General features: G+C 37.9%; 1 protein-coding gene and 1 long non-coding RNA gene across 3 annotated transcripts in view; one reads left to right on the top strand and one right to left on the bottom strand.

Annotated features, from left to right (window-relative positions):
- The window catches only part of Tmx3 (thioredoxin related transmembrane protein 3), a 37,008-nt gene extending 23,236 nt beyond the window's left edge, over positions 1 to 13,772 (bottom strand). The window contains exons 1-6 of the mRNA XM_008824925.3: positions 13,580 to 13,772; positions 12,654 to 12,708; positions 10,052 to 10,091; positions 7,721 to 7,844; positions 1,607 to 1,652; positions 199 to 279 (exon numbers count right to left, since the gene is read on the bottom strand). Of these exons, the coding sequence (XP_008823147.1) occupies positions 199 to 279; positions 1,607 to 1,652; positions 7,721 to 7,844; positions 10,052 to 10,091; positions 12,654 to 12,708; positions 13,580 to 13,634 (401 nt within the window). The 5' untranslated portion in view covers positions 13,635 to 13,772. The remainder of the gene's footprint in view (positions 1 to 198; positions 280 to 1,606; positions 1,653 to 7,720; positions 7,845 to 10,051; positions 10,092 to 12,653; positions 12,709 to 13,579) is intronic.
- A 209-nt stretch (positions 13,773 to 13,981) lies between these two features.
- Positions 13,982 to 19,057, top strand: LOC115068716. Of its 2 annotated transcripts, none has more exons than XR_003848061.1 (2): positions 13,982 to 14,089; positions 18,867 to 19,057. It is a non-coding gene; the product is annotated as an uncharacterized LOC115068716 (long non-coding RNA). The 2 variants fall into 2 exon arrangements; XR_003848060.1 differs by having other exon boundaries at positions 13,982 to 14,084.
- The last annotated feature ends 703 nt before the right edge of the window (positions 19,058 to 19,760 follow it).

Raw genomic sequence — 19,760 nt, forward strand, 5'->3', positions numbered from 1 at the left:
TAAGTAGTCAAAAAATTGAAAATGTTTTTATTCACTGGAGAAAAGAAATTCTTCTATACACAAAGTAAATTTAAGTGAGATTAACATATAGTATAAAATATGATGTATCTCTAAAATAGGTATGTCCAATATAGTCTACTAAAATATATTTCATTTTCAAATATTAAAATCCTATGGCAAAAGAGTTTTCTAACTTACCCAGACACTCTGTGAGCAAACTCAATAATATCATCTTTAGTCCGTGGACCTCTGTAATTATATGCCAAGTCCCCCTTTAATCTTAAAAAAAAAAAAAAAAAAGTTGAAATTTATTTGAAAATGTAATTTATATATAAAATTTAATTTAATTATCTCTGTATTTAATGTCAATCATCCACTACTGCATAAAGTTAAACTACATAAAATACATAAGGCACTAAACACAGAGAAGCTACAGAAGTAGCACAGTCATGGAAAACAGAGGGCAACTGCCATTAGAGTAAATGCAAAGGAAAGATGACAGTTCACTAACATGACATGAACACATTCTCCTCTGTAGAGGACAGCTCTATCATACGCCTTCTGAAAGCTGAATATCTGCACATTTATAGTCAAAAGCTTCACACTAGTGTAATTTTCATTATCTTCTCTGTCCAATGGTAAATAAAAGGACCAGGAACTAAGCATTTTTGTGGAGGCAAAGTACATTTTCACCAGTACAATATTATAGTTATTTGATAAATGCTGCAACATGCATCATGAACTATGCATAAAACAGCATTCCTAAAACTTAGACTATCCTCCAAAAACCTGCTGATGAATTAGTTAATGTCTAGTTAACTGCACATTAAAAAGAACAACAAAGAAGCAAAAATAGAACATCAATAAAGAAGAAGTAAGGGAAAATTTATTTAACACAACTATAATACAAATAACCAACATTTTTCAAAAACAGAGGAAAAAGGTCAACATAAAGCTGCAGAAATAATAAAGTAACTCAAATTTTGTAATTTGGGATTCCAAGACATTGGAGAGAAAGTCAGTTTACTTAAAAAAAAAAACAACTGAAAACAACTGCTTAGCTCCCCATATTACCAAAATAAGGATAATGAAAATGATGGAAAATTCAATAAAATCATTACAATAATAACAATTCCTTCAGAATCACAGCATTTTTTCCAACTTATATTCTCTACTAGATATGACCCATGGATTAGAATTGACACACATCAATGTTGATTAGCTTTATTTCATGCCACATAAAATAAGTCTCTTCAATCACATATGTGAAATCCATCAGGAGACATGATTATGAGGAAAAAGCATAATATGGACCTGAGCTCCTCCAGAAAGAGACCTTCCTAATTTATGACTGTATACCTCATCCTGCAAGTATATGCCAGGGTAGGCACTCAGAATACATTTCCTGAATTAGCCATATACCACACAACTTAAACATGAAGAAAAAGCATAAAGGTGTACTCTCTTTTCTGGGATCATAGACTTGGATTAAAAACAATGGCTGGAATCAGACCTTCAACCCTGTGAAGAAATCACTAGAAATAAGTGAAATGTAAGCAGAGTGAACTATTAAAATATACATATAAACACACAACACTCAACTTACAGCTTAATTGTTGGATAACCTCGAACTCCAAACTCTGAAGCAATGCCTTGACAAGAAAAAGAATAAATATTTCTAAATTTAAACTGAGAAACTAGGTAACACATGAGCCTTTTTACTTAGGGAAAAAAGCATATTTCTATAAACCCAAACATGTTTTTAAGTGTTAAGAAATTCACAAAGGAAAAATACAACATGACATTTTCATACAAAACAATTAATAGCCTAACCTATGAATTACATGAAATACTCAGAAGGGATAAAAATGAATACCAAAGGAAGTTACATCTCTCCCTCCCCTTCCCCTAAGATAACGTCCTTCTCTCCTGTGGCTCCCTCTCTAGCTTCATGACCCACCCCTAAGATGACGTCCTTTTCTCCTGTGTCACCTTCTCTAGCTTCATGACCCATGCTCTCCCCACATGTACACACAAATAAAAATCCAGGGAACTCATATGAGAGAATGCATGCAGCAAGATTTTAAAATGAGAACACATGTAGAGAATAATATATCATAGTCTGGCATACAGAACTCTGTAACCTTCCTCCCCTGATTCTGATCTCACTGCTAGCAATTATCAGATGGTACATTAATGAAAACAAAATGTTAATAAATACTAAAGTGGAGTATTTTATAACTTAAATATCATTAACTGTACCTCAAAATAATAGTGTGAGGAAAAAATGGTGCAAATTCAGATAAAGAAAATAAAAATAGAGAGGACATGGAAACTTGTGTGAGTGAAAAATAGTAATCAGGAAGCAAGGGTTGAAATTCGTCTAACAGACTTAAGTTTTTATCTTAAACTTGAGGGAAGAATGGTTTATATAAAAAGCTGAGATCATTCCCTATCTAGAGGAAGCTGATTACAACCTGAGTAACTTCCCTTGAAGCTTTTAAACTGTTTTTTAAATTTTTAAAAATTTATTTAGGTTTCTACTTTATGGGTGTTTTGCTGCATGGATTTAAGTGAGCCCATGCTGTGCAATGACCTCAGAAGCCAGAAGAGGGCGTTAGATCCCCTGGAAATGGAGTTATAGATAGTTGTTAGCCTCTGTGTGAGTGGGTGCTGGAACTGAACCCAGGTTCTTACAAGAGCAGTCAGTGCTTTCAATTGCTGTGCCATCTCTCTAGTCCCTGATGCTTTGTAATTTTAAGCATTCATAAAAAAGGTTAAATGTGAAGTCAGCTACTTTATTTCTGTTTTCCCGTTGAATTATCACAGCTCGATAGTATAGACAGATGGGAAGTATCAAGATGACCTTAGATTCTAGGCCAAACTTCGCCTTCGACGTAACATATGAAATTGGTCACTCCACTTTCAGTTTACTTACCTTCCATTACCAGATCTATGAACTGAAGGGGGTAGGAATGAGGGCTAGACTTCACCTCTGAAGTTCTTACAGCTAAAATAGTAAAAACACTATTTTTCTTCATATTCACTGTCACTATATGGTCAACATGAAAAGGGCATTAAGTAGTGACTCTTACATAAGTAGAAATACTTTTGATTAGCATATCGGTTAGAGTCAGTGACATGACAAATGGGGTTCTACTGGTATCTAAGAAGCAGAGATCAGAGATGTTGCAAAACATTTCTACAATACACAGAACACAAACAGCATAGCATAAAAAGGGAAGTCAAAAATATATCTCCCTAAACATCAATAACATAAGGTTGAGAAACCCACTATAGTCAAGGATTACAAAGAGTTGACAATCAGGAAAGGAAATCAATTTGCAAATATAATCCTTAAACAGGAAGTCAGAGTATTTAACCAAACGCCATTGCAAATGTTGGCAACAGAGTGAGACAAACATAATCTTTTCAGTAATGAGGTTACACGTTACATGTAAGCTGAGAGTAAAGAAAATTTTAGGGATTCTAGGACAGAAATCAACATACTGTGATAGAGGAAATTATATCATAATTTAATTTCTGAATGAGAAGTATTTTTAGGTCTCTGTCTTTCTCTCTGTCTCTCTTCCTTTTTTCTCTGCATGATCTTATACATACTAAAATACAAATATGAACTTACAGTGACTCTTAAAAAACTTCTTTGATTACAGTATTGATTAAAACTGTATCAAAAGATTAGGTACAATTTCAAGCATAGAAAAAGAAATCACAGTAATTCAAATTTCTCTAGTTCAAAGCTCTATCTACAAAGATTTTTTGGGTTGAGTCTGATGACAATTGTTTCAGCCATAATTACACAACTGAGAAATAAGCTACTCCAAATAATCTACACTTGATCACTCTGAACAATCCTCTATAACCAAACCAATCATGTAAATACACAGCCAACAATATTCTACTTTATGGTTTCCCAATTTAAGTTCTGTCATAAAATATTCAAACTGAATGCAAAACTACTCTCATGACCCAATGTGCAAGATTTTTCTATAGTCAGTTGGTATGGGCCCCTGGACTCTGAAAGGGCAGTGAATACTCGGGAAATGTTAAGGCAGGTGGACAGTTTTCAGAAAATATGCTGAGAATCACAAGTGTCCAATGGGGACAGAAGAGGTATCTATGAAATAGCCAAATCTCCAGTATTCTAAACTTAAGACATGAATCCTGACAGATGGCTTGAAAACATTCAGTCCTTCACTAATTTAACTCCAAAATTGACTGAAATCTATAAGTAGTCTTGAAGTATTTAAGGAAACACTGAGGATTATAAGACAAAAAACTATTTGTAATCTCTAGACAGCAGTTTATGAATACTTACTCATGTTTTTTCTAAATATTAGGAAGATGGCATTCTTTTTCTGCAGAGCACAGTGGAGATAATGTATTTACTGACATGAAACACCAAATAATTTACTTATCTTTACTGGTTATCTTTTCTCTTTTTAATATGGTAAGTCCCATGAGCCCAAAAATTTCTTTTTGTTCAATGGTATATTACCAATGTCTAGAATGTGCCTGACATGTCCTAGCATATAGTGAATACTCATTAACATCTTTTAGGTAAATCAATGCTGACTCTACAGATTTTCTATGGAAGAAAGACTTTTGCAATAAACTATATTTGAGCCATACAAGTAGCAACAGGATTCACAAGAATGCATCACTATTCAGGTAGCATAGTAAGTTGGCTGGGAGGAGTATAGGAGATTCTACATTCACAGAGCACATTACACAGGTATATAAAGTACCTACCAAACACTTGGCAGATGTTAGTCCTCCTTATGTTCCCCTTTCACTTTTCCCAAAGGTAAGTGAGGTAATGTGCTAATGTATGTTTTCTGTACAGCAAATCCTATAGTACAATGCTATGTGAATAACAAAATATGTAACAACCCCATTCATGAAATTAAAATGCATCAACATAGTGGCTAATTAAACTATACGCAAATTCTAAAAACCAATTAATACTGCTTTTTATGATCGCATTTAAAATACTTTCTTGTCCATACTATTCAAAAAGAACATATCAGCTATTAAAGCCCTGGGCTTATGCATGTTAGGGAAGTGTTCTACCACGGAGCTGTATGTCCAACCCTTATTTTGGCTATTTTAACCCTAATCATAGTACCCCTTTAATAGTGGCACATAGGGCACTTAATGAATACTAATTTTTAAAAAAAATCAAGAAATTAGATATTTTAAGTTTTGACTTATCACTGAAGCATACAGTTTATGATATTTATAGCCGGGCGTGGTAGCACACGCCTTTAATCCCAGCACTTGGGAGACAGAGGCTGGCGGATCTCTGTGAGTTCAAGGCCAGCCTGGTCTACATAGTGAGTTCCAGGACAGCGGGAGCTACAGGGGGACCCTGTCTCAAAAAGACCAAAAAAAAAAAAAAAAAAAATTTATAATCTGTATGTAGTACATGTACTATATATATTTTTCCCAATGGCCTATCCTTTATAATCCCACTTTATTTATTACTAGTCCATTAAATCCTTCAATAAAATTTTGCCATTTTGGGACTTTCTGGTATTTACTTACTTAGTTCCCTTCTCCCACCAAAAGGCTATAAGCATTTCCTGGACAAGTGACAAGTGGAAATTGTTCAGTTCTCCTTTAACCTCTAAAGATTGACACAGAAGTTCATAAACAGTTGAAAATAAACTCTGAGTACATGGATGAATGAGCAATGAGCAAATTTGAGTGCATGCATCTTTATAATTAAGATATGTCTGATCTTATGTCTAGTCACAATAACCGTAAGGAGCAACCACCAAAAGCTATAACTTCTTTAACACTGTTAAAAACTTTTACAAGAAGTACCAGTTCAAGCATATTATTCTCTCCCTCGCTAGAAAAATGTTCTGCTAGTTATCTTTTCTCCTTCCAAACTTTCAAAAATTCATTTATGTGATTCAGTAATTTCAGCTCTAACAACTACATTCTAGATAACTGATTCATAATCATTAATAAACTAAGATTGTCAACTCAAACCAGCTGATATCTTGAAAATAAAGTGAAAATTAAACTTACATCCTTTTGCAATAGTGGAAAAGTTTGGGAAGCACATTGGCCTTCATGACGCCACTGCCTATGGGCCTTCCTTATTCTGTGGTGCTAATCTACCTCAGCTATGACTTCAGCCTTGAAAAGAACCATGAGAACCGTTTGACTTCACCCTGTTGCTTCCACCCAAACCTCCCAGCACTCTGCACAGAATGTATTTAAACGTGCTTTTAGATCTTCCTGTACCTACTGCTGTCTTTCAGCATTTTATTCAGTCACTGGCCTTCCTAAAAATGTGTTCTTTCCCTATTGACAAACAGTAAACTGTCACTGTGTGACTTAGAACTCTTCATAATATGGCACATACTTTATTATCACATGCAACAGTCATTGTGCCAAGGGTTCTGAGAAACATAATACAGTCTTCACGATCAAAGTACAGATAAGAAAACTAAAATTAAGAGCAACCATTAAGTACTCCTTCAAAACCAAAAAGTAGGATGCTACTGTTGAAATTGAAACATGAGTCTGTCTTGCTCCAAAGTAACAATCTAGAGTATGAAGTTGAATTTATGAAAAAGAAAGGCACATTTCAAAGGTGAGTGTGATGGCTCACCCTATAATCCTAGCAGCTGGGAGGCTGAGGCAGGAGGACTCATGTGAGTTTGAGGGCTACACAGTAAGTTCCAGGCCAGTCAGAACCATAGGATAGTATCTTGTCCTAGTTAAAACAACAAACAAACAAAAACCAACTAAAAAAACACAAGCAAGCAAGTACATTACCACATCTTATACTTCTACTCACTTTATTCATATACTTCTACTTTATTAAGTAAAAGATGGGACTTAATCTTTAGTGGACGTAAAGATTTTACACAAGCAACATGACTCAACCTTCAAAACAGCCAATGAAAAGAAACATCATAATTAAATATGTGATTTGTATCCACCAATAAGGAAGTCAAAGCTACGGCCCTCAGAAGACTTCACGGTGTCACACAAAAAGCAGTGGACAGTGCCAGTCATGCTGTCTGAGCCATGCTCTTTCCCAATTACTGTGACACCCCACAATCCTCTGAGCTCAACTTCTGCTTTTCTCATATCCCTTAAAACATCTGCCGGCAAAGTTTTTCCATAATATTTAAACAAATGCTATGGGGAACAGGTAGTTTCTGTCACAATTTTGGCAGTGGAGTGTGAAAATAGTAAATACACAATACTAAACAAATGACTGTGCAATATTCCAATAATTTTGTTTACAAAACCAGGAAGATTTGGTCTATGGGCTCCCAGGTACCCATCTCAGATTCATTCAATTCTCTACCTACTCAGTAAACTCATTTTCAACTCTGAACACTTTCTTAACCCTCACTTATATTTTCACAAACTCAAGACATACTTTTAATTCCTATTCATTCCCCTAACATTCCTTCTCAGCTTACTCAGACAAGAAACTGTTCATTTAACATACCTACCTATCACTATCACAATTACATATTCAACTTCTTGGTAGCTGCCTTCTGTAAAATGATTATCAAGATGGACTCCCAATAGGAACAAACAATGGCTTACATGACCCTAATGCTTAAGATCAGCACACAGTGTATAGTAAAAACTCAACAGCTAATTCATTTACTTAACATATTTTCATTATTAAAAACAGTAAAACAGTTCACTAAAGGCTTACTAGAATAGGAAGTAGCATCCATTTTTCCAACTTTAACTGGAGAACCAATGCTTTTCATCTCAAGCCCAACTTCATTCCAGACTGGTTCCAGTTTTTTACAATGGCCACACCATGGTGCATAAAACTACCCAAAAGGAAAAAGAAAACAAATATGAAAATGTGGCACTACAATGAAAACCAATCATAATATTCAAGAATTTCTTTAAATAATCTGTTATTAATCTGTTACAGGGTAGACCGTTTCTAAGCAGTACTATAACAAGATAAAACACATAAAGTCAGGCTGACAAGACCTCAGATGAACGTGCACTAAGGAACGTCTGGAGACACTAACTTGCCACAATAGGCCTTAACACAAATGACAGAATGTATGAACTCCGGGGGGCGGGGGTGCTACGGGAGGGTGCCAGTGGGGAAGTGGATATAAAGATGATTAAGACTGATTGAGATGTTCTGTATGAAATACACAAAAATTCAGTCAAAAAATTTTTTTGAAACCATATAAATCCAGATAGCTTAACTCTTGGCACACACCTCAAAGTAACATTTAAAAAAATTTTATTATTTTTATTTTATGTATATGAATATATTGCCTGCATGTGTGTATGTTCACCACTGCTGCGCAGTGCCTACAAATCAAGAGGATGTTGGATCCCCTGAAACTGGAGTTACAGACAGTTGTTAGCTGCCTTGTGGGTGCTGGGAATTGAACCTGGTTCCTCTGCAAAAACAGCCAGTGCTCTTAACCACCAAGCAATCTCTCCAGCCCCAAAAGTAACATTATTTAAACTTCATTTTAAATGTTTAGTGATACCTATTTAGAACAGAAACATGATGGATTTAAAGCTTTTCATTTTACATGAGTATGCCCATGTTCTAGATAACTTAAAAGCACTAAATAAACATGATGCACCATATCACATGTACCCTGTGTTAATGGCAAGCATCAATCTGCTCCTATTATAAAACTTTCAACACAGAGGTGCCTTTACTGACTTCCATTGTATTCGCTGGTAAGATATGGGTGCTCATTAAGATGAAATGCAGTGGGGGGCTGAAGAGATGGCTCAGTGGTTAAGAGCACTGGCTGCTCTTTCAGAAGACAGGAGTTTGGTTGCCAGTAACCACAAGGCGGCTAACAACTGTCCATAACTCCAGTTCCAGGGCATCCGACACCCTCTTTTGACTAGCACTACACGGCATTGGTGCACTTACACACATACAGGCAGTACACACACACACACACACACACACACACACACACACAAAATGAAAATAATACATTTTTTTAAAGGATGAGTGCCAGGTTGATTAAAACCATGACCTCACCAAATGGTAGGTGATAATCAGCTCCTCAGTTATGTGGTATTAACACAAAACTTCCTGTATTTTCATGAAATAAGTCTTAGTTTTAAATATACCATAGAAATGCTCAACTGAGCAGTGGATTCTCATGCCCTATTCTGTAGCTTCAGGAATCACCAACTCTGCCATGCTGTTCCATTTCTTTGGCTGCTAACCCCACTCCCCACCTTCCACATGGAAGTTTCAAATATGATGAGGCCTAAGCATTGCAAGCTTGCAAGCAAGGACTTAGATCAAACTTCTTTTTTTCTAGTATTAGGATGAAAGTATGTTTGTTACTATTATCAATATAACTTAATCGCTTAAAAGTACGAAGAAACAAGAGTAAATTTTCTATGCTAAAATCCTAACAAGGTCTTTAAGATATAATCCACAGCCTCATTATAAGAAATGGTTCCAGCTTCCTTTCTTAATGATCCCACCCCCATCATTTCATTGAAAATAGATTCCTTTGCCAGGAACTTGAAGTCTCCAAGGTTCATTTTAACATAAAAAATTAACAGGGGCAGGGAACTCAATAGGTAAAGAGCTTCTCACACACCTCTGAGGACCAAAATTTGCATCCCTAGAACACATGTACAAGCTGGGACGCATGTTAGTTAGCCCACTCTAATCTTGGCCCACAGGAGGCACAGACAGGGAATCCTGAGAGAAAGCTAGCCAGTGAAACTAGTAGATATTGTGAGCTCCAAGTTCAATGAAATACTCTGTGTCAATACAAAAGGAACAGAGCAATTAGGAAGATACCCATGGTCAACTCCTGGCCTTCAAAGGCATGGAATACACCATGTGATGACCTATGCAATCAAGAGAGCTCACACTTGCAAGTACACATGTATACAGGCACACACACATCACTCACATACACACAGGGGAAATAAAAATCTAAATAGCAGCATCTGAAAAAACAAATTGCCTTCTTTGCGTGGAAGAGATAGAAAATAATATTTAAATTTGCATACTCACATCAACAAGCCAAATGTCATCTTTTCGATTGTCTTTAAACCTAAAAACAAAAGGAAAAACAAGTTTGAATTATAACTATGTTCACAAACACTCCTACCAGGAATATTTATGGATGTAAATAGTATTATTTACAAATGGTATAAGTAGGCATACTAAATTATTAACTATAAGAACACAGACCAAATTCTTTGAATAAAATTTCTATTTAGAGTTTTTACTCAGTGACCTCTAAATCTGAACCTATCCAAGCATTTTAGGAATTTAAATAGAAAACTGATCAAGGAAGTGAAGAATTCAACAACAGAAAAGAGAATTTGTGGGGAGAAAGGGGAGAAACACAAACGTAGTCTGCTTCCATTATCTGATATTCTAACTGGGGCCAAGAGGTTCCACTTTACTGAACAAGTGAAGGTTTTCTTTCTTATTAGCCCATTAACAATACAGCATATCTATATTTTGTTAGGTGTTATAACTAACATAGGGATGAGTTAAAATGCACAGGAGGATTTGTAAGATAGATGCAAATAATTTATCATTCACATAAGGAACTTAAGCATCCACATTTTGTTATCTGTAGAAAACTTTGGAACTACTCCCTGTGGTTACTGAGGAATGATTGCAAATGCCTCAGCTCTTCACTCTTCTACTCCATTTTAAAGTGCAGGAAATGTAGTGCAGCAGATATAAGGCTATGCTTAGAAAAGCCTGCTTGCAAGATCGGCCCTTTGTTCACATCTAAGAACTTGGAATTTAGAGTTTTCATCAGTTCTTGGTAAGGAATGCTCCGTTTTCATAAAATATTTGTGAAAAGCAACAACTGTAGAACCACTGCATAAGATCACATGCATGAGACAGACATTCCAGGCCATGATAAACCTGTAAACTGCTATCAACTGGTTAGGCCTGTCCTTTTAACTGTCCATTAAAACACTCAGATAGCCCCTGTGAACTAGTATGTAGAATTCATTGTATGCACATGCATGGGCCCACTGAGTCTAGGCTCTATCAAAACTCCAGGGTGACCATCAGAGCCAATGCTCTTAGAAAACCCGAACAGGAAGAAAAGTACATATGACCCAGAAAGAATGCGAGCAAGTCAGCACAAAGCATGATGATGACTAAGTGAACCTCAGAGAAACATAGGTAGAGAGGTGCATTATGGATGACACAAAAGGTCCAACACGTTCCATTTGGTGAGAATTTCATGGCTTGTGGACCTGTGTATCTGTGCAGTATCTCTAGCCTTCTCTAGGATGTGACAAGTGAGACTTCTTTTGATACTGTTTGGTGCCTTCTCACCAATGGCATTCCCTGCGCAGTCTGGGATCACATCTGAATTTTCCTGGGTCATTGTCTTGCAGATTGGGGTAGCAGATGGTTGCACATTTGCTGGCACTTCTACATGGAACAATTCACTTTTCACACTTAGCCCATAAGCAAGGTAGGCCATTGGTTATGTTCCCCAATGGAAAGGCCTTTTGTGTAAGCATCCACAGAGGAAAGAAAGTGATTATCAGAAGCAGAATTCCCTCCTCCTCAGGCAGAGTCATGACTCTTAGGGCAGTATGAAAAAGGTGGCCTACACTGACATACCCAAGATACCATTGAGTTAACAAAGCTACTTTCTCATTAACAAAAGGTTTTCTTCAGAATCACAGTGTTTCTATAAACAATATGCAAACATACCACAAGACCCATTTGTATGATTTGGACCCACAGGACCTTCATGCCTTTTACTTGTGTTCAAATGATCACATTACTCACTACAGTGATTTTGTCATGTAATCAGGTGCCAAGGAGGTCAATGAAGACAAGGTGGGAAACTGGAATTAACAGTCTTCAGAAATGGTTCAGTGGGTAAAACACTTTGAGTTCAGATCCCAACATTCCTGTACAGAGCCTGAAACCCCAGGGTCGTAGTGTTGTGTGTGGGGTGACAGAAACAGGAAGACTGCTGGGGCTTGCTGGCTGCCAGCCACCACCAGGTTCAGTAAGAGAGCCTGTCTCAAAGGCATAGTTGGGAAGCAATAGAGCAGGATACCCAATGTAAATTTCTGTCCTCTGCACATGTATGCACTAGCTGCACGCACACACACATGTACACACCTTGACTACAAATCCCCTCCAGATTGTAATGCACTGATCGTGCACCAAATCTGGTGTGGGAAGAGCACCTTCCCCACATCTGGCCTGACAGGGAAACCATTGTTATTGCCTGCGGTCAAGACAGAAGATCACATACAGAATTCTGCCAAGGAAGCTAGACCTAGTGGACCAAAGTGTTGTGCTCAATCTGTGTTACTGTAAGATCAGAATTTCACACAATCTGTGTTATTAACCCAGAGAAGTCACACATTTGAAGAAAAATGGTAAAACAATATGGAAATATCTGCAAGATTTTTCATCTTATAATTACTATCAGAGCTTTTTGGGGTACATCTCCACTTTGCATGTAAATGGAACTTAAAACAACGTTTGGAAACTAAATTAGCAATATGCAAAGCATCAGTCACTACAGTGTCTATTATTAAGACTGGACTCTTATGTAGATAGATAACATCTGAGCTGGACAGCGTTAAAAAATACATATATATTTACTCACGAATCATCTAGATCTTCTACAAATCCTTTGCAGACAGCCAGGTCAAGCAACATAACTGGAACGAAAAGACAATGTAGAATATAAATGATTTCATTTTGCTCTTGCCTTAAGCTTAGTCACCTATAAAATGTTTGATTTTTTCTTTACAATCTACCGTTAACTCTCACTTGATCATCTCAGGGTGAACAAAAGCGCACATACTTTGTAAGTTGTTAAAATGTACTCTACGTGTATCGTATTGCAATGAGTAGGTGCTAGGCAAGCGAGTACATAAAATATATGCTTGCTCTACATATTTTCACTTTCTTTTATTTTTTTTCCTCTTCATTACCCTAATTTTCTGGACTAGAGATAATTTCTGATTTCTTCTCTAAAAGCAATTATTCCTTCATTAAAAAGTCCAAATTCAAGTCCAAATCCTATTATCTTCTCCCCAAGTGGGATTAAAAAAAAAATAACAAAATAGGGCTACAGCTCCAATATTTACAACAGAGCAGTACTTGGCAAAGGCTCTAAATGGTGGCTGAGTCAGGAAGGGAACCACAATGAGAGCCAGGGCACCCCGCGCTGACAGCAAAGGGCTGAGAGGGACGAACAGACAGATTCTCGGTCCGCACAGTCCTGGCTACCTGGCCACGATCTGCCCTTGACCACCCTCTCCTAGCCAGGCTAATGAAAAGCCTTCCAACGTGCCAAGACTCAGAACAGTGGCCAAGCAGGGTAGCGACATCCTCCCCGCCTGTCAATGGAGTCGCGGAAACTTCCTCTCATCACAGAAGGCAGCGGCATCCTCTCCACACGGGGCAGTGGATCGGGACGAGCCGGGATGGACAGCGGGATACAGAGAAGGGGCAGGACGAGCGCCCCGGGGTCCCCGCCACTCCACCCGCCCAGCCTCCCGCCTCTCCCCACCGCCCGCGGCTCACCTGCGGCGCAGAGCCCGAGGGCCGCCCGGCTCCTCCGCCCCGCCGCGCGCTCCATGGAGCGCAGCGAGGGTACCGCGAGGAGCGCGCGGAGAGACGGGAAAACCTGCGCCGGGCGTCCGCCTGCCCGGAAAGGGAAGCGAGAAGCTGCAGGCGTGCAGGGAAAGCTCTATGTCGCGGCCCGGGTAACGGGGCGGGGCGGCAGGGAAAGCTCTATGTCGCGGCCGGGGTAACGGGGCGGGGCGGGATGGGGTGGGGCGGGGCGGGCAGGCCTCCTTCGGCCTCACTGGACACCCCCTCCCCACCCCCACTGCCTCAGCCTCTGAGCATGCGCGGGCTGAAACGCATGCGCTGGAGTGAGGCGCATGCGCACTCGCAGAGCTTCAGCGCCTTGGGATCTCTGAGGAGCGTGGGAATTTTCTTGGGGTTCTTCCTGTGACTGCCCGAGTGCGTGGAAACTCTTCCCGGAAAGCACATACAGCGTTATCCAGTGAATTTAGTGCTGGAGGTGAGGTAGGGTCCGACATGCACTGCGAGCTTGCATTTTCTCACATTTTTTAAAGTGGTACTCCCATCCAGTGAGCGCATCTGTGCACTTTGGCTGTGGATCTAATAGGGAATAGTGCTTTGGTAGTGACAGTGTGAAGAGACTCTGGATTGCTGAGCTGGCCGCCCTATGTATACAAATCAATTTGGAATCTTCTGAATTGGCCCATTAACATGCCTTCATAGATCTGAATCCCACCTCCCACAGGCAAACTGTTGGGTGGCATTTTCATAGCCACCTGGTGTGTTGACCATGCTCATGCAAGAAACCATAAAGAAACTCAGTGCATCACACACTCAAAAAGATACTAAAGTACAAACTGGGCTTCCGGAGAGGAGTTTCAGTTGGACAGACGGGGATGACACGTTAATCGCTGTTGAAAATGCCCAGAATTCATTATATATAAATGTTTGAAACGAAAAGAATAATTTTTGAAAAAATCAGAATTGCTTCTTCTGAAACTTGAAGAAATCGAACTCAATCATAACTTTTTTTTACTGTTTTCTGATTATTTGATAAATTACTTAGTGTAAAATACTAATATTTCAGCCCGTTTCACTTTTTCCTACAATGAAATGATTCATAATAAGATAAGCTTTTTACGTGTTGGACATGAGGTACTGAAAGCATTTGAAAACAGTTCTTGACACGTTGTGAAAACAACAGAGATTATGATGTCAACCGACTCATTTTAGGTTCAGAATTCCAACACAGAAATCTCATTAAAGAATGATATTGTGGGCTGGAGAGATGGTTCAGCAGTTAAGAGCACTGATTGGTCTTCCAGAGGACCCGGGTTTGATTCCCAGCACCCACATGGCGGCTACGAATTGTTCTTTACTCCAGTTCCAGGGGAATCCAAAGCCCTCTTCTGACCTCCGCCGCACTGCACGATAGGGTTAGACTCACATGCATGCAGGCAATACACTCATACACATAAAAATAATAAAATATATTTTAAAAAAGAAAAAAAGAATGCTATTGCTAGTGATCAGAAGATAAGGAATTTCAGTATGATTAAGAGCAAGGGCTACTCTCCCTTTGACCCCTTTGTGATACAGCTTGGTATCTCATGCAGGCGTTTTGTAGCCTCAAATAATTCTTTAATAAGAGGCTGGAGAGATGACTCAGCAGTTAAGAACACTGGCTGCTCTTTCAGATGATCCAGGTTTGGTTCCCAGCACCCACATGGCAACCTACACCATTGTTAGTAACTCCAGATCCACGAGATCTGATGACCTCTTCTGGCCTCCACAGGCACTGCACACATGTGTGCACTAGCATACAGACAAAACATACACACATTAAAAAAAAATCCAAAAATTAAACAAAATATTTTAATAAGAAATAGACTAAAATATAATAAGGGAACTATTAAGGTGATGAGAATGATTTGACTCCACATGCTAGTAGAGCAGCTTTAATATCTACCACAGTAGACTTGATACCACCCAAGTATACAGGTTCAGGTTTTTGTTTCTTTATTAAATTTTTATTTATGCTAGAGTTCATTGTTTTTCCCGTTGGCCTCTGTTAAGTGTGACCAGTGTGACTGAATATTTAACTTAACTAGCAAATTTACAAACTAACATAATTTATTGGAGAAGTTTTAAGTACTGTTGGAAAAATCAGATTATGTGAATTTACTGAAAATTTTATGATACTGAAATACTAGTCAAGTATTACTGATGAAACTTTAGTATTCAATAAAATATACTATAAAAGTAAACTTTTGATTAGAAAATGGATTACAAATGTAATATTTTTAAATATGTAAATGTAATATGTTAAAATATTTTAGACGTATTAGGTTAATAATTCACTTCTTTTCTCTTTTCAGTGTGGCTACAAGAACTTTTAAATCACATATGTGGCTTGCATTCTGTTTTCACTGCATAGCAACAACCAAGGCAGTCTGAAAGTAAAGTAAAAGTAATGCATGAAACAGTGATCAAAACAAAAACACTTTTAGGAATTTTGTGCAGAAACATGCTGAATTTCTACATAAGAAATTTACATTCCAGTTATAGTACAATATAGAATAACGTTTGTTTGTTTGTTTGAGATAGGGTCTCCCTGTTTCCCCAATTGGCCTGGAACTCCCTAGATAGACCAGGCTGGCCTCAATCTCACAGAAATCCACTTGCCTCTACCTCCCAAGTACTGGGACTAAAGGCATGTGCCAGCACACCAGCTAGAATAACATTATTAACTAAAGAAAAACATATTTTCTTGATCTGTCTCAAGTGGCTCATTTCCTTAATATTTAATAGGTTCTTTAATTTTGAAAAAATTCTTCATATCAACCTTTCACATGAACTACATATACAAATATATGCTTTGTGTATTTTGAATATATATTGTCATTGTCTGAATATTTTGGAATGTTTATATATTGAAACATAGATGGGACTATTCTTTTGTATGTCATGAGTCCTCATAAATAGAATTAGTGAGTTTGTTTCATAAAACTTAAATATTTAAGGAATTATGGTTGTCAATTTAATGTCACCCCGTCTTTGGAATTTTGTTATGAGATCAAGAACAGGCTAAGCCAGGTGTGGGGGTCACCTAAGCATACAAAGGCACAGGAGGAATAGGGAGATCAGGCTAAGAAAGACATCTTTACCAAAAGTGCATGTATGAAGATGTCTGTAGGAGAATTGACAGTGTCTAAGAGTAGAATAGATAGTTGTTTCCTAGAGTGAAGTACTATAGAAAAATAAGAACAACTGAGCCAGGCATGGTGGTTACTTGCCTGTAATTCCATTGCCCAATAGACTGAGGCAAGATGATTGCCATGAATTTAAGATGAGGCTGGGCAGATTGTGAGACCTTATCTCAAAAAATTAAATAAATAAATAAATGTGAGCTTTTCTATGAACTTATATATGAGTGTGTCTCATAAATGTGAGCCTGAGAAATCACATGAAAAGACGGTGCTGACTCTTTCCTTTCTATCAGCTCAAAAATAATCAATTTAAGGGCTAGGGAGATGATCTAATTAGCAATATTATTTGCTATGCAATCATAAGAACCACAGTCAGGATACACCTGTAACCCTAGCTCCACAGGAGGTGGAGCCATACGTGTGCACGTGGAGGTGTGTACACACACATGAAAATAAATCTTCAAACAAGTTAAGCAATAGTTTTAGAATTCTGCGGTACAGGAAGCATTTTTGGTTTTTTATCTGGTGCTGCTTGCAAAGATGTATTTACCTTGTGAAAATACACTGAATATTCTATGTGTAGTTTATAAGCATTTCAACCTAGGAATAAATTGTCTAAGCTTATGTTTAATGGGAAGATTCGGTATCAAGCTCTGTTTCTCAAATTTGACTAAATATCAGTTACTTCTGTTAAAATTTGAATGAGAAATGTCATTCACAGGTTCATGTATCTGAGCAGTTATTCTGCAGCTGGTAGCGTTGTTTGGGAAAGTTGTAGGGCATAGCTGGCTGACATAGGGCCTTACTGGGGGTTTCCATATTCCAGTTCACCTGCACCCTCTGTCCCCTCACTGCTAATGCAGTTACTCAGCTACCATCTACTCCCGCTTTGCTCCAGCACCTTCTTCAACCATGTTGGATGGTACCCCATCAAACAATGTGCCAAAAGAAATCCTGCAGTTGTCTCAAGTATTTTATTACAGCTATGAGAAGAGTAAATAATACTATTATATATGCAGAAGAGATTAAAATTAGGAACAACTTTGTGAAAATACATGTGAAAAGTTAAAGTTCAAACCCTAAAAATAATGAAAGTTCACTTAAAATGCATTTTAGAATTAGATATAGCTATTAAGGAAATTAATTCAGATTTTGAAATTATTCCACGAAGAAAACAGTAGGTTCAGTTATTACCAAAATGTGATTACCTATTTTGGATTTTTAAAAACTATTATTAGTGATAATTCTCACAAATATGAGAGAATAAAAGAGCCATGATCTAGCAGGGTCAATTAGTTTTATAATTCAATCTCACACCAAATGCCTGGAACAGTGCCAACGATAGGAGCTGCAGTCTAAGGTCTGAAACCTAGGAACTCAGGGCAGGTAGCAGCCTCATATCTCAGCTCCAGCAGAGCAAGTGAATTTGCCTTTCTACAATCTTTTTTTTTCTTTTTTTCTATTCAAAATAGATGCGGGTGATGCCCTCCCCCACTGAAGAAGACTGCCTGCTTTGCTAAGTTTCTGATTTAAGTACTAGCCCCTTTCAGAAACATTTTCACAGATATATTGAGAATAACATTTTGCTGTCTGTCTAGAAGTCCTTTAATCCAGTCAGATTGACACATAAAATTAACCATGATATTGTTGTACCCAATTTTCTGAGAACAGAAAAAATGGGGACCATTCACCAGTTGGTTCAGTGAGGCTAGTGTAAAGTTGGCCAAAAAAGTCAGAAGAGGCAAATGTGAGAAAGAAATTATACAGTACCAAGTCACCTGTAAACAGAACCAGAAATGATGCTCTTAATAAAATATACATATGTGATGCCCTTGCATACATGTAGGCAAAACTTTCATATACATAAAATAAGAAAGCAATGACATTAGATTACTTAACAGAGTCCTGGCCCATTCATTTCTAACAAAGGGACTTACAAAAGATGATGTTGATAAGTTAGATAAAAATGAATCAGTGCAGAAGTTGTTGCCAATCTGTATGTGGTTTGGTTTGTAGTAACACAAATTTTTTTTTCAGTTCACCTAAATTTTAATGTTTTTCCATATTTACAGATCATATATAGTTCCTGAACTATCCTCTCTATCAAATGCAAATCATTGAGATGAAGATGCTTTATCAATATCTCTCATTTTCTTCAGATCTTACCTGGAAAGCCAGTCTCATCCTCATGGATTTACCTACTCTTCAACACTACAGCAGTGATTCTGTGAATGACTAAATAAATGGATTTCTTTTTTATTGAGCTTTCGTACATTTCATACAACAGTTCTCAATCAAATTTAGACTCCCTCCCCAACCATGTCCCCCACACCCTCCCACCGGCCTCATGCATTCCTCCATACATGTTAAGTCCTACCCCATCAAGCATTTGTACCCACATGTCCTTTGGTGCATGTTCATCCTCAAGTCTAGTCAGCCTTGAAGCCACCTACTGCAATCTAGAGCTCTGTGAGCCACAAAAAAGTGTAAGCTGATGGCAGGTGATGGAAAATTCAGTTGGTGCTGCTGTTTGCAGCATTGACAGAAGTTAAATTAAGTTCTTATTCTCGTTCAGTTGAGCTTAATTTAGAAAACTGCAAACTGATGGAAAGTTAGCTAAAAATTCAGTTCCTGGTTGCTGCTTCCAACATTAGCAAAAGTGAAAATAAGTTCAGGCTGTCTTTCAGTTGAGTCTCAAGACTTCTGTTTTCAAATGGAATCCAAACCAAAAGATCCTGGACACTAGCTGTTGATGAGCCAGCTAAGCTTGTGAGGTACACAGCAATACAGACCATCTGAGCTGGGCAAGTTACTGATGAAAGACAGGAAAGGCTTCTTTTACTGAAGGCATTTTATAGAGTCCTACAAATATTGTGTTAATAAACCTTTCCTAAAATAGTCCCTGGGACTGGAGAGATGGCTCAGCAGTTAAGAGCACTGGATTTTTTTTACAGAGGACCCTGGTT

This window comes from Nannospalax galili, unplaced genomic scaffold, assembly GCF_000622305.1.
Source record: "Nannospalax galili isolate Female #2095 unplaced genomic scaffold, S.galili_v1.0 scaffold709, whole genome shotgun sequence".
Lineage (NCBI taxonomy): Eukaryota > Metazoa > Chordata > Mammalia > Rodentia > Spalacidae > Nannospalax > Nannospalax galili.